Here is a 15,343-nt window from a genome sequence, read left to right as displayed (position 1 = left end):
GAGGTCGTGGGCAGCGGTGGGGGTGGGGCGTGTAGTGAGCGCTGGCCGGCGGAGTAGGGGGAAGGGGGTGGCGTGGGCAAGAGAGGGTTAAAGGTGGAGCCAGCCCTACAAACACACGCGCACACGCTCCTTACTCAGACCTGTCTGTCACACGCGTCTGTCTCTCCGGCACTTAGCCGAGGCTCGGCGGGGGAAGGGGAGCCCGAGGCCTGCACGGTCGGAAACTCGCGCCTTCGGACCGAGCCCCCTCGCCGAAGCGCACACACGCTCCAGCGCGCGCACACACCTCGGACATTCCCATAGTGCCTCACGTGACACCCGGCCCGAACGTGCCCACCCGACCCACACGCTCACGCACGCGTGCTCACACGCGCACACACACAACCTTCTGGTCGCTCCCGAACTCCGCGCTGACCCCCGGTCCTCCGCCCTGCAGCAGCGCTCATTGACGGCGGCCGCACCTACACTCATTCACAGACACACACCTCCCCTCCGCCCCCCACATGCCAGCCACAGCCACAGTCACACATTCATAAACAGGGCCGGGAGAAGTACACACGCACCCCCTCGCTGCCTACTCCTTTTGGGAGCCCTGAGTCATTCCCGCCCCCCTCCCAGGGCTCCCCATTTCCCTGAGTGCAGGCACCATAGGACAAGCTGGAGTCTCCTTTAATGGTCCCCATTCCCCTAGGCCCCCTTGCCCAGTTTGCTGACTCTGACACTCAGCCAAGGACTTCCTGTAGGTCTGCGCCTGGACGGTTGCCACAGCCCCGGTGCACTTGGGGGAGGCACTTCCTTTTCCTGAACTCTGGGATCCTGCGGGAGGAAGTTAGGCGGGGGCCCGCAGAGGCCAGGCTGACTGGCCGTCCAGAAGCACTAGTCTTCTTAGGAGCAGGCTACAGAGGCCTGGGATGGGAATCTTGGCCGCTGTCGAGGTACTTGGGGAAAAAGGAGGTCTGGGGAGACCAAGCCTAGTAGTCCAGGCAGTTGTGCCAATGCTGGGACAGCACCCCTCCTGTCCACAGGTCTCTCTTCCCTGCCCCTGATCCTTGGCCCTGTTTATCATTTGGCCCCCCCTTCCAGTAATGATGTCTATCTGGTTCCATCTCCTTCCCCTATACGAAGTCACAGCAGAGGATAGGGCAGAAACTTGAGAGAGAAAGTTAGGTGTGAGATCTGTCCCCCAGCTACCTCAGGTTCTTCAGACCAGCATGGAAGAGTTGGGAACAAACAGCGGGTGGTCCTCTCTACTCTGTTCCTGCTCTCTCAGGAGGCCCATTGTGGGCTGAAGCCCTTACCATGGAGTCCATGTTTGAAGATGACATCAGTATCCTGACCCAAGAGGCCTTGGGGCCCAGTGAGGTGTGGCTGGATGGTCCTGGAGACCCGTCACTGGGAGGGGACATGTGTTCTGCCTCCCACTTTGCTCTCATCACAGCCTACGGAGATATCAAGGAGCGGCTAGGAGGCCTGGAGAGAGAGAACGCCACCCTTCGCCGTCGCCTCAAAGTCTATGAGATCAAGGTCAGAACCTAGATGTGATGGAGAGTTGTATAGTCATGCTGCAAGGGTGGGAGGGTGCTGAAAAGATCCCAAGGGTCCAAGGAGGTGGCCAGAACTGGAGGCTGGCTGGTCCCTGAAGAAATGGCTGCTCTGGGTATGAGCCAATCTCAGGGGTGGTGGAGGAGCTCAGTTTTGGAGTGGTTAAGTCCCACTGGTGAGGGCAGGGAGAGGAGTCTCTGAAGCAGGGAGTGGGGTTTGGCCACAAAGTGGTCATGGGATGGGAAGCCAGGCTTCTCTGAGGACTTCCCTCCCACAGTATCCGCTGATCACCGATTTTGGAGAGGAACATGGCTTCCCTCTGTATGAGATCAAGGATGGCTCCCTGCTGGAGGTGGAGAAGGTCAGTCTGCAGCAACGGCTCAACCAGTTCCAACATGAGGTAAGCCCTTGCTTAGCTTCCCAGCCAGCCCAGCTCCCTTAGCTTCCTGCTTCCATCACCTCGCCCCCAACTGTCCCTAAACCAGCTTCAGCTCTTCCTATTTCTATTGGGAATAGGGTTGGGGGGGGTTGGAGAGCCCCTCTGCTCCCTGTCAAGGATGCCCTGACCCTGGCACACCTCTCTGGGCCTTCCCAGTTGCAGAAGAATAAGGAGCAGGAAGAGCAGCTCGGGGAGATGATCCAGGCTTACGAGAAACTGTGTGTGGAGAAAAGCGACTTGGAGACAGAGCTGGGGGAGATGGTGAGGCCCAGAGAGTGGGAGTGAGGTACCTGACGTGGCGTGATTCTATATGAGTGTGTGCTGCCCTGCGTGTCACACACACCCTGCTGTGTGCACGCTCCCTGTATCCACTTGTCCCTGTGTGTGAATGCCTGCTTTGTCGCGTGAATGAGACAGTATCCTCCGGGTCATGGATGTGACTCTGTACCTTGGGCTATGCAGTGCTAGGATGCTGTGTGTGTGTGCTTAGCTCTCACACTACATTCACCCTGTACCTATAGTATACTGTCTGGGAGAGGGTATGAGTGACAGAAGGGGTGCCCAGAGCACTAGACAGTTCCCAGCACAAGCATGAGGGTTGCCATGTGGCCATTTGTATGTGGGCAGGTGGCAGTATCAGGAGACAGGCCTCTGTCAACTCCTGGCTGTGACCTTGGTCAAGTTATTTAGCTTTCATCACTCGTCTGAAAAGCAGAGAAAATGGTAAGCCATCCCATTAAGCTGCTGTGAGGTCAATGGGACATTTGTGTAAAACGGTTTTCCTTTTATAGTCAGGAACGTTTGCTTGGTGCTCACTGCATGCCAGGCACTGTTCTTATCCCTCTACGCACACTTACTCATTTTAGCTCTCACAACAATCAAAGAGGTAGGCGTTGGTACTGCTATCCCCATTTTCTAAGGGAGGTAGACAAAGCCTACAAGTGCTTTAAGTCATGTATGCAAATGCAAGTTGTATCCTGAGGGGGTGGGGTGGCTGGACCTGGAGCCCAGTGTTTGCATAAATGTCCCTGTGTGATAAGATCCAGAGGAGGCTTGGTTCTGACCTTGCCAGCCACAGTAGCCAGAAACATCTGCATTGCAGGTGCTGGGAGAGGAGCCCTCATACCCGTGACCACTCGGAGTGTGGGACACTCCAGCTGTCTGTGCTCCAGTCTGGAGAGTGATCACTACTCAGCCTGGGGGACCCTTGGATTTGGGAGCCCATAGGGCTCCCTGGCCCTCTGTAGACCCCTGGCTCTCTGTCTTTCCCTGTAGCGGGCCCTGGTAGAGACCCACCTGCGGCAGATCTGTGGTTTGGAGAAACAGCTGCAGCAACAGCAAGGCCTCCGGGATGCAGCTTTCTCCAGCCTGAGTCCCCCAGCTGTCCCCGCCACAGCCTGTCCTGACCTGGACCTGCACTATCTGGCTCTCAGAGGGGGACCTGCTCTGGGTCATGGTGAGATCTCAATGACTCCAACCTTCCTGCTCCCCATGTCTCTAACTGAAACTCCCATTTCGTGTGACTGACTGGACACCTCTGGCTTGCCTAAAGCCTCAATGCAATATGTTTCTTTTTTCTTAAACATATTTAAACATATTTCTTTTCTTTCTGTGTTTTTACTCTTTCTTTTTTTTTTCCATTTATTTATTTATTTATTTAAAGATAAGGTCTCTCTACACAGCCCCAATTGGTCTGGTATTTACTGTGTATGCTAGGCTATCCCTGAACTTGGAGTAAAGCTCCTTATTCTGTCTCCCCGGTGCTGGGATTACAATCATGTAACACTACACCAGGCTCGTGTCTTCAGTATCTTAAATTTACTCATACTTATTCCATTCTCCTCTCCAACTGCTCCTCCACCCCAGCTACACATTTCACAAATTCTCCTGCTGACATCCCTTGGCCGTCTAGATCATGCAGTTCTCAGGTGTGCCAGCAGAGGGTGTCCCCACTCAGAGTCCCCCTAGGCTGTGATTAGCAGAGGCCCCTGAGGATGTCCCTGTCTGCTGGTTCTAATCTGAGACACCTTCCAGAGCCCATCCTTATTTCTCCTCTGGCCTCCACAATTGAATCTGCAATGAGCCTATCCTTATTTCTCTTGTAATAGTATCTGGTCCTTGGGTGTTTGTCTTTCTGGCTCCTCTCGGTACCTTGGGCTGAGTCCCTGCCCTACCAGTTTCACTTTGTGCGGATCTGGGAGTCAATGGGGGCAGCTAGAGTCTACCTGACATCATCTTGTCTCCTGACGGCAGGTTGGCCTGGCCCTGCGAGTGTAAGTGTGAGTGAGCTGGAGCGGAGGCGCCTGGAAGAGGCCCTGGAGGCTGCTCAGGGGGAGGCTCGGGGAGCTCAGCTCCGGGAGGAGCAGCTCCAGGCGGAGTGTGAACGACTTCAGGGAGAGCTGAAGCAGCTGCAGGAGACCCGGGCTCAGGTAAAGGGGACTTTGGAGCTACACAGAAGAATCAAGAAGGGGTCAGAGGTGAGGCTGGCTCTGACCTCTTACTTTTCTCCTCAGGATCTGGCCTCCAACCAGTCGGAATGTGACATGGCTTGGGTAAAGAGAGTTGGGGATGATCAGTAAGTCATATCTAGCCCTTGCCCTCTCAACCCCATACGCTAGGGGACTATCCCAGGTCTCCATTGTTTGCTTTCCGTCTGTCCACATGATTTCAGTGACCTCTCTTCCTAGGTCTTGGGGTGTGGTTCCTGGGTTGCTTACCACTCTGCCCCTGTTACAGGAAACGGGGAGGGGCTCTGAAGTATTCTGATTCTGGACCAGGCCCATCTCTTCTCAACTTGTGGGGTGGGAGATATATATTCAGTGGCACTGCCACCCTGTTCTGTGTTCTCTATACTGAGATTACGTACTAGAAACAAAACTTAGTGGGTCAGGTTACCCACTCTGACCTGTGAGGAGGGAGGTGGTCTCTCTCATTTAGGGTTTGATCTGCCTTGTCTGTTTATCTAAAGGGAGGAGTCCTTGAGATGGGTAGAGAATAGCTGTGTGTCTATGGGGAACGGAGCAGTAGGGCCTTGGGGTGTGCTGAGCATCAGGGAGGTGAGCAGCAATGGAGCCTGGTGACTTCCACAGCTGCCCCGCGCTTATCCTCACCCACTCGGAGAAACTGCTTAAACTTCCTTGTGCTTAGTTCCTCTCCAGGCGATGAGGCGGGTAATACAGGCTTCATACATTCCTTCCCAGAGAACACTGAGGCTCAGAGAGGGAGGAGCTAACCTTCCCTCACACAGCATAACCGGTTCCCAGGATCCCAAGGGCCCTCCCTTCCAACAGGGTTTCCTCAGTATTCTATCAGCTTCTGGCCAGCCAGGGGTCCCCCTTGCTTCCTCCCCCCAGCAGGGTGAGGGCCTGGGTGGAGCTGTGACAGCTGAGAGGGTGAGAACCCAGTTTGTGGGACTGATGGGGGAGACCCCTCCCTCAGCTAGGCTTCTGTGGGGGTTGAGAGGGAGCTTGGTGGATGGGGTCCACCCTAGCTGGGGCTAGGGGCTCTGGGACCACTGAGGCCCCTATGTTTAAACCTGAAACACACACATACTGACATAGTGTAGATCCTTGCTCATCCCAGACATTATGCCAAAGGCGCCCTTAGGGGTCATTGATTCCAACCCCTTCTTATCATGAAAGTTAAACACACACACACACACACACACACACACGTGCACACACACACCCAGACACGCACGCATACACACACACACATATACACACAGACATGCACACGTACACACATATACACACACACACACAGACATGCACACGCACACACAAGCACACTCACACACTTAATGGAATTCACAGGGCTGGCATGTGGGCTTTGATCCGGGAACTCTGTCTGGGCTGGGGAAAGGCTTTACCTTCTTGACTTAGCCTTTGTCTCTCTGGACCTTGGGGTCCCCTCCAGGGCTCAGGAGTCAGTCAGTCATTGCTGCCAGATGTGAGAAGAGAGGGTGAAGTAAAACTTGGGAAGGGGCAGAAAGGGGAGGATCCTCAGGGGCGGGGGATGTGTGTGTGAGGGACAAGGGATGGATGACACCGTCTCAGAAGGTGTTTCCGAAGCTCTGACAATCATATTGCTTGTTCTGGACACACCAGTCCCTTCTCTTCCAACCCGAGGGAGCTGGCTGAGGCAATTTGCCCATGGTGTGCTGGGTTCCTCCTAGACTTGTGTGTGGCTTCTTTTACCACAAGGCCCCCTGGATCTCTGTCAGCCTAGCAGGGCCTGCCTGCTCATTCCTTCCCTTTAGCCTGTATGCTTCTGGACGGCCCCAGCATGGCAGCATCAATTCTCAGAGGAAACCCTTACTCTTCTGGTAGCTTTATTTTCTTATCAACTCAGCCTTTTTGGTAATAGGCAATTCCCTGGGGCTCCCTTCCATCCTCCCACCTAAAGATGGCTCAGTCACCTCTTTGCAGCTCCCAGGATCAGCAGCCCTCCTCTTCCATTTACTTCCACTGACTCCATAGCAAGTGGGAATTTTATTGATGGGCTTTCCTGGGAATGAAATGCTGGCACCAAATTACCTAGAGAGGGGATGGGGGCAGCTCCTGAGTTCAGGCTGCCTCTAGGTATAAATCTTCCTATCTTGAAAGGTACCTTCCGTCTCAGCTTGTTTGCTGGGGCAGCCAAAGCAATCCCATTGATCCTCCGTTAAAGCAGCTCCTTCCACAACCTTGTCTGTATGAACTCAGTCCTGGTGCTGCCTGTGCTTAGGAGCAGCCCTTGGAGGTGGCAGTCTCTTGTTCTCAGCTCCTGGCCCACAAACTCTAACCACCAGTGAGTCCCAGCAAGCAAGACTGACACTGGGCCAGACACGCCAGGCTGGCATCCTCCAGCCTGTGGCTAAGAGTCTAATGGATTGCTTGCTTCCTGGTGGTCATAGCCCAACCCAGGGAGCCAAATGGCCCCCGAAGGAGGCAATGAGGAGGGAGGAGGGAGCAGTGGAGTTCACTGAACTTGTGAGGCTCTTCAGGGAGGAAAGGACCCAGGAAGGTCCCAGTCGACATGCGGAGGGTGCCCTGGTCCCCTCCCCTCTGGGCCTGTGGATTCCTGAGTGGGACTGTTGAGAGTATGGCAAATGCTGGGGAATGGGGGGGGCATTTTAGAGAGGGCTCCAAGTAGATAGTGTCTCTGGAAGGCAGACGGGGGTCTTGCGGGTGAGGGGCGCAGTGAAAAGATGAGGTTCACTATGGGTAATGAGGGGAAAACATGAATTACAGTCCTTTCTTGCTTCCTAATGTGGGGGGCTCAAGGTTGCAACCTGAGGCCTTTTCCGCCCACTCCTCCCACCCCCCTCTCTCCACCCACAAGCCTCTGCGTGGGCTGTGGTTAGTGGTGGGGAAGTGTGAACTCAGAAGAGAGAGGATGGAAACTCTGCACAGAGGTCAAGGGCAGTGTGGGGTGGGTCAGGACGGAAGTCGGAGACCCCCGTGTATCCTGAGCTTAGCGTCCTGCCCCCAGAACCAGTGAGCCCAGGGCCTCCTCCTCCAGGCTTCTCACCCTCACTACTTCCTTTCCCTTAAGTCTCCTTAGGCCTGACACCAGAGCACAGAGCACTAGCCTCTTAGCACTTGCAGCCGCAGGGCGCCCTGAGGTGGGCAGGGGTTCTGCTGGTCTGGCACACTGTGGGTTTGGAAGGCATTTCCACCCTGTGCACAGCTGCCCACTGGGCCCAGGGCTGAGAGCGGCTCCTGCCATCCTTCTCCCTGTAGAGACAAGCACACCTTATCACTTATCACTAAGTGGTTTTTGTTGTTCTTTGTCAGAGTTTTGGGTTGGTTTTTGTTTTTTAAGACAGAGGTTCACGTAGTTTTGAACTTGCTGCATAGCTGAAGATGCCGTTAAACCCTGTTCCCCTGGGTCCACCTCCCAAGTTCAAACATCACAGAGTGTGCTACCAACTGGGGTTTTTATTTTATTTTATTCACTTACTTATTTTGAGACAGGGTCATACTATGTATCTTTGGCAGTACTGGAACTCACTATGTAGACTAGGCTGGACTGGAACTCACAGAGATGCGCCTGCCTCTGCTGGGATTAAAGGCATGCACCACAATACCCAGCGCTTTGGCTTTTTTTTGGGGGGGGGGGAGGACCATATGTCACTGTGTAGCCTTGGCTGGCCTTTAACTTATGGTGGTCCTCCTGCCTCTTCTTCCCAAGTGCTCGGATTATAGACAAGAGCTGCTACACCCACCACACTAAATCGTAACCCGGTACCTTAAAGGCCAAAGCCCTAACGTGGGCTTTCTCATCCACACCTGTCTGTCTAGACTGGACCCAAGGTGAGGCGTTATCCCTACAAAGCTTCATCTTACTCTCATAAATGTGAGGCACTAAGAAGTTGAGGAACCAGGGATGGGCAGTCCAGGCAGGTCCCAGCGAGTGGAGTGACCAGGCTCATTGTTTGTCTACTCAGGTGGTTCTGCAGGTAGGAGGGATTTTATAAGAGGGTGACCATGTGATTTGTTGACCAAATTGCATCATTTTTGAAAGTGAAAGGGGACATTATTAGTTATGCAACTAGTATAAGCAGGGACTGGCCTGGGCAAACGAGGGGCCTTGGCTCCTGCCATACCGTGAGCTGCTCAGTCCCACTGTATGTAGGGAAGCTCCTGGACACAGCCATCCGGCTCTGCCTGGTAGAGGCTGCCCTGAAGAGCTCAGGCCTGGGGACCACAATTCATAGCTGGTCGAGGAGCATGAGGGCTCAAGGCTCTGGAAAGGAAGTGGTGGAGCACTGGCTTGTTGCAAAGTGACTTCCTCCTCCGCCAGCCCACAACCTCAAGTCCGCTCCACGGCCTGGTGCCTGTGGTCCCCTCCCTGAGGGTCTGGCAGGCGGGAAGACTCATGCTGGGTGTGCCTGTGGGTGGATGGAAAGTTTGGCCCCTAAATTCCCCTGCTGGGCGGGGTGGCTGGGGCAGCGAGGGGCAGCCATGGGTAAAGATGGAAGGGCTGGGAGGGCTGGGAATGCTGTGTCTGCTTTTCTCCCAGGTCTGCATCAGTGATGGTTCTGACCACAGGGCAGCCCTTCCCCTGGCATCTCTTTCCTCACACACCTGATTCTGTCCCTTATCCTGCACTGTGCCCGACTTCACCCCTGTCTCTTATCCATAACCATGACCACAGAACTACCAGCCCCCCACCCCCTTCCCTGGTACCCGGTATCTAGCTGGACCCGCACCCCGGCTTTAAACCAGTCTTTAAGCCAGTCTCATGACTTGTCTGAGTTCTGGCCCTACTGAATCCACCCTGAACGGCCACAGGGAGCTGGGGGAGTCTGCGGCACAGAGGTCTGGGAGAGGGCACTCGGGTCTTAGACCTTCCGGTTTGCAGGTGCTTTATTATGACAATGAAGACAAGAGCACCCAGGAGGGGCTTTGGGATCCCTGGACTACTGGAGGAAAGGATGAATGAAAGGTTAAGTCAAAAAAGAGAGGGAGCCCCCTCTCCTGCCAGCTTTGCTATTGGTACCCCGGCTTCTCTAAAGATACCAATGCAGTAGGCTGAGGGGCCGAGAACAAGTGTTTCGGTTGCTGCTCTGCGGGCACCAGGATCTTCCCAGTCCTGGTAGGCCTGTCAGCCTTCTTCCCAGGGCACAGGGCTTCTCCCTCCTCCTCCTCTTCTGCTTTCTCCCTTCATTTTTCCTACTCCCATGAGGTTTGAGAGCCATCTGAGTAGTGTCTATAGCCTGGACTTAGGAATCTGGGAGGCTGGTGTTCCTGTCTGAGCTTTAAGGACATGGCCAAGTGACTTTGCCTCTGTAGCTCTTTTCTTACCTGTGAGGTGGCCTGGCTCAGAGTAGTTGTGAAGACAGATGAAGTTCCTAGCACCGAGCCTGGCCCCTGATCAGTGTTCATCGCCCAGTGCATCGTGTGCTGTTGCTCTGGTGACCTGTTTCTCCCTCAAGCCATGCCGGCAAAAAGCCTCTCAGGGGTGGCCAGGAAGTCAGGAAGCAGGGTGCGTATTTAGATGCACGTGTGAAGCTCTGCATTGTGTTGTCAAGTTGAGATTTTTTTTTCCACTAAATTGGCAGTGTTTTCAGTGAGTCATTCTGGTACGTAGCCTAGTCAACCACTGGTGTGTGAGGAAAGAGATGCCAGAGAAAGGAAGGGCATGTCCCACAGGCCTGTGGGGTTGTCAGGAGGAGGCCAGAGCACCTCAGTCTGTCCAGGGTCTCAGAAGTCTTTCTAAGGGTGGGCTGGGGCTCTTAGAGGATTCTATCAGCTTGCTCAGGGGCCCAGTGCCATCTTGGAGAGGGTCTGAGCTCTCTGAGCTAGGGGCTTCTTCAGTTTCTTGTAGCTCCAATTTTTTTTTTCCACTCCAAGGAGAGTGCCAGGCACTGGGCTGTGGAAACTAGGGTGGCTCCTGACAAGGGAACCAGCAGGGAGCAAGAGACCCGGGGAACTGAATGTGACAGGTGAGATCTCCCAGGCAGGGTGTGAAGGAGACGACCTGTATCTGTCACCTGAGATGCAGAGGGGAAGGCGGATGAGGATAGCAACTGTGTGCGTTGTGGGCAGACATGACACTTTACAACTGCACTGTCCCGAGCCCCCCTGCTGTGTGCATAGCGCGATCCTGCCCTCCAGAAGCCCCAGTCTGACTAGGACCACACAGCTCCTGCCCTCAGATTGCTTTCAGTCTAAAAACTGAGACTTCCCTGGAGGAGTCCCCACTTTGGTGTGGGACATACCTGGACTTCCCGGCCTGATAGGAATACATCACTTCTGCCCAGCCTTGTGAGATGAAAGTAGTGGAGGAGAAGATGCATCCCACACACATGGGGCCTCAGCTATGGCAGGGTGGTGGCCATGGAGCCTGAGACCAGGTCCCCCAGATGATGGGTAGTGAGGCCTTGATTTCCCTAAGAAGTGGGCTTAGCTCTCAGAGTCCTTACTGTAATTGGGTTCAAAGCAGTTTTACACCGTGTCCCCAGATTACTGACAGTGCCAGCCCAGGAGCACAGTCTCAGCAGCCTAACCCTGAACCTGATGTGTATCCCAGGCTGTCTGTCAGGCTTTCTACTCTGGCATCTGCCTCCTGAGCAGCAGGGAGCCTGTCACCGGGGGCCTGTGTTAGTATGTGCTGTGTAAAGTCAGTACAGCTTTCTTAGGAATCGCAATGTCGGCAACCATTAGAAAAACATTCACACATATCTGTATGAGCTATATGGGCAGCCCCCAAATGGGATTCAGTTCAGGGACCCCTTGGAATCTCTCTATTCCACTTACTTGCTCTAGGCAGGGTTCCCTAAAAGAGGTGGCTGTCGAGGTGGATCTTAAAGCATAGAGGATTCCTACAGCGGGGCTAGATGTGAACGCTGGATGGAAGAGCAGATTCTTTTCTACAGCCATGGCCAAAGAACCACATCCCTTTTCTTCCTCACCCCTTGCCCTCTGACCTCAGGGTGAACTTGGCGCTGGCCTACACAGAACTGACTGAGGAGCTGGGTCGGCTTCGGGAGTTGAGTTCCCTGCAGGGGAGGATTTTGAGAACTTTGCTGCAGGAACAGGCCCGCAATGCAGGTGAGACTGCCTGAGCCCAGCAGGTCCCTGGTGTGGGAACATAGGTGCTGGGCCCAGGAGTCATCTTCCACTCCCTGGGTGGGCATTGCCCTCTTAAGCCCTTGGCTCGACTCCCCACCCAGTCTGACCTGCTTTGTCTTTCCCAGGACAAAGGCACTCACCGCTGTCCCAACGTCACTCCCCGGCCCCTGCGTGCCCCTCACCCTCCCCGCCTGCCCGACCGCCGCCCTGTGCCCCGTGCCAGTCCCCCGCTGCACAACGCCGCTCGCCCGTGCCCCCGTGCCCTTCGCCCCAGCAGCGCCGCTCGCCCGCCTCGCCGTCCTGCCCGTCTCCAGTCCCACAGCGCCGCTCGCCGGTGCCGCCGTCGTGCCAATCGCCCAGTCCGCAACGCCGCTCGCCTGTGCCACCCAGCTGCCCGGCCCCGCAGCCCCGGCCACCGCCACCACCTGGGGAGAGGACGCTGGCCGAGCGTGCCTATGCCAAGCCTCCCAGCCACCATGCCAAGGCCGGCTTCCAGGGCCGCCGCAGCTACTCGGAGCTGGCGGAGGGGGCGGCCTACGCTGGTGCCTCCCCGGCCTGGTTGCAGGCCGAGGCTGCCACGCTCCCTAAGCCCCGCGCCTACGGTAGCGAGCTCTACGGCCCTGGCAGGCCGCTCAGCCCGCGCCGAGCCTTCGAGGGCATCCGCCTGCGCTTTGAGAAGCAGCCATCGGAGGAAGAGGAGTGGGCCATGCCCGCCAGCCCTCCCAGTCCCGAAGCGGGCACCATCCGCTGCGCCTCCTTCTGTGCGGGCTTCCCCATCCCAGAGTCGCCTGCGGCCACCGCCTATGCCCACGCTGAGCACGCACAGTCCTGGCCATCCATCAATGTGAGTAGCGTCCCTCAGCCTGGGTAACTTGAGATTCAGAGCAGAGAGCCTGCCCTCTGTCTGCGGTCGCACCTTATTGCTTATCTTCACACAGAGTAGACAGGGACGACCCTGCAAGCACATCTAGCTTAGCCTTTCCCTCCCTCCTTCTCCGCTTGGTAGGAATAAGCTCCCACCCCCACCTGCACTATTAAAAGTGTGGTTCTCAAAAATGACCGTCCTGGCTTTGATTCCAACTCCACTTCGTAGTGTCTGAAGGACCCCCTTCAAGTTCTCTCAGTTGTCTCGTCTGTAAAAAGGAAGACGATGGATGGTGCCTTAGTAGGTTTTAAGGAAGAGGCAATGGTCCTAAAGTAGTCCTTGGGATGTGTGGCTCAAGCACACTATGGTTGGTGAGCAAAGGATGGTCTACTAAAAGAGACAGAAGAACATGGACTCACTTAAGGACAGGCCCCCCTGTTCAGTTCCCTCCCCCAAGCCTCAGAGCCTGGGCTCTTTTCTGTCTGTCCGACATGATAACCCACTTCAGGGTCCCAGCCTTTCACTAAATTAATGAGTTTCCTGAGTGTCTCAGCTACCCCTTGCCACTTGGAAGGACTAAAATCGGGGTTGTATGTGGTTTAAGTTGACTGTCTCAGTCACTTTGGAAGCATGCCAAGGTCTTGGTTCCCCTTATTACTGATGTGCCTTAGGTAATGGAGCAGTGACTCTTACGTGCGTTCCTAGCCTTATGGGCAGTGTAGTAAATGCTGAGCTGGTGACAGCAGTAGACACTGAGGATGATGCTGGAGAGAGGATATCCAGACTCCTCTGTGCTCTAGCCCTCCCCGACATGAGGCCTAGGAATGAGCAGGTGGGATGTGAGATAGACTCTAAGTGCCTTCACTTTCTTCCCACAGCTACTGATGGAGACGGTGGGCTCTGACATCCGCAGCTGCCCCCTCTGCCAGCTGGGTTTCCCTGTTGGGTACCCGGATGATGCCCTCATCAAACACATTGACTCCCACCTGGAGAACAGCAAGATCTAGGGCACCTCTCCCACAACTGGCTGTTTCTCTGTTCTCTCTCTCTCATCACCCCCAAACACTCACTTTGAATGCTGCATGAATCTCGTGGGGGGCCCCTGCCCCTTGCGGTCCCCAGATACCTCCACTAGCTACCGAGTCAATGTGTGTGCCGTCTTCCCTGGTCCAGGCACCACTCAGCTCTGGCTCTTTCCTGGAGGTCGACCAAGGTTCTCCCCATCTTCCTGGTTTCCACTGGGAAGTGGGGGTCTGGTCTGGGATGAGGAGGGTGTTTCCCCTCCGCCTCTCTCTGCCTTTCTGTTCTTCAACAGGGTTGTCTCCAAGAGGAAGTCTAGCGCTCAGGGGAGGGAGAGGAGGAGGTGTCAAGAGCTCTGGGAACCCCTTCCCAAATGTCTGTCTTTCCTGGGCTGTGTTCTTCCAGGAAAGACCTCTTAGTAGGGTCTCAGAGCCCGCCCTGCACACTGACGCCAGCCCTTCTGTCTCATGGCCGACCACCTTGGGGCTCGTGGTACTAGGGAAGGAGGCATCTTGTTTCTTGTTAGTCACTGCAGGCCATCTCTGTTCTCCCCCTCTGCCCACCCTGGGAAACCAGGAAGGTGGCAGAGGGGTGGGAGGACCCTGCAGGCCTTGGATGATCCAGCCCAAAGGGGCTGCCTTGAGGCTGGGACTCCTGGGGTATTACTCTCAGTCCAGGGGACTGTCTGCCAGCCTCACAGGCTTTGGCTCTTCAGGAGCCCCTGGCACTAAGGTGCAGATCACCAAGGCAGATGCCTCCACCCCTGCCCCCCACCCCCACTGCAGCTCCTGACACCACAGGTTCCCTAGAGCCCAAGTGTGACTCAGCCTGTGTTTGCTGGGTGGGTGTCATCAGCCCCTCCCTCCCAGGCCAGAACCTGAGATTGGGCCCTGGGTGCTGTGGAGATCAATTTCAAAAGAGCTAATCCCCTTCCCATACCCACCCACCCACCCCTATATTCCCTCTGTGAAATCTACCTCAGAGTCGTCCCCTCAGAAAGACAGGGGAGTGGGAGGCCGGGGCCCCAGGCTGAGGTGGGAGCCTCCTGAGGGAGTCTGCTGCCCACTATGAATCCACCCCTCACCTTGAGCCTCCCTGGGGCCTTGGCCAGCCGATGGCAGTGAACATCACTGTCCATCGAATGTGCCATTATGATCCAAATCTTCCAGGCCCTCTCCCCACACCCCTCCTTCCTCTGTGCAGGGGGTGAGGGGTATGTCAGCAGGGAAGGGGCTAAGGACTCCAGAGACATGTCATTGTACCCTGAGTGTTCCCCAGGGAGGGGACATGGGGAAGGGGGCCTGTAGAGGGGAGAGAGAGCCAAGTGCCCTCTGAACAAGTTGGAAGTCCAAATAAAACTTACCTGTTCCATCTGCGTGCTCTCAGACTGTGCTTCCATGGGTGGGATGGGGCCTTGACCCTCTCTTGGAAGGTCTTAGAAACCACTGGGGAGCTGGGCTGGCGAGCATGGGGTCGGCTCCACTCTGATTCTGTTTTTCATGCTGGCTGGTGGTCACAGGTGACTCATGTCCTCATTGAGAACAGGTTTGAAACAGCGGCCCAGCCCTGATTGGGTGCAGGGGCTCCTGAATTAGACTGTGGCAGGTCCCAGACTTTACAAGCATGTCTGGCTGGCAGAAGTTCTAGAGCTCTGGGCCATCTTAACGGATCAGTAGGTAGCCCTTATTTTTCTCAGACAACTTCTGAATGCCAGGATCCAGGCTGGGGCAGCACAGAAGAAGCCTGTGTTCTAGGTCCTCAGGAGTCTAAGACGATGAGGACAGGGCAAGGCTTTAGATTCAACTGCTACCTCAAACACCCCAAACTGGGAGGTCAGAGCTGGGTCACGAACTCATGAACTCATGCTCTAGCCTTGGCTGTGCCCTCTATGTGGAATAAAAAAAAAAAAAAAAA

At 55.4% G+C, this 15,343-nt stretch overlaps 1 protein-coding gene across 3 annotated transcripts; it reads left to right on the top strand.

Annotated features, from left to right (window-relative positions):
- The first annotated feature begins 486 nt into the window (after positions 1-486).
- Tbkbp1 (TBK1 binding protein 1) lies at positions 487-14,800 on the top strand. 3 transcript variants are annotated; one of them, XM_031352873.1, is made up of 10 exons: positions 487-935; positions 1,271-1,524; positions 1,820-1,942; positions 2,138-2,242; positions 3,257-3,437; positions 4,235-4,410; positions 4,495-4,556; positions 11,405-11,523; positions 11,670-12,388; positions 13,288-14,800. In XM_031352873.1, exons 2-10 carry the CDS (start codon positions 1,300-1,302, stop codon positions 13,414-13,416), a joined length of 1,839 nt encoding a protein of 612 aa, XP_031208733.1. In that variant the 5' UTR covers positions 487-935; positions 1,271-1,299; the 3' UTR covers positions 13,417-14,800. The 3 variants fall into 3 exon arrangements, with proteins under 3 accessions (XP_031208733.1, XP_031208734.1, XP_031208732.1); XM_031352874.1 differs by having other exon boundaries at positions 487-1,524; positions 2,144-2,242; XM_031352872.1 differs by having other exon boundaries at positions 487-1,524.
- Positions 14,801-15,343: the final 543 nt, after the last annotated feature.

Source organism: Mastomys coucha, unplaced genomic scaffold (assembly GCF_008632895.1).
Source record: "Mastomys coucha isolate ucsf_1 unplaced genomic scaffold, UCSF_Mcou_1 pScaffold5, whole genome shotgun sequence".
NCBI lineage: Eukaryota > Metazoa > Chordata > Mammalia > Rodentia > Muridae > Mastomys > Mastomys coucha.
The sequence above is the reverse complement of the archived record's forward strand: the minus strand, read 5'-3'. Positions and strand labels throughout refer to the sequence as shown.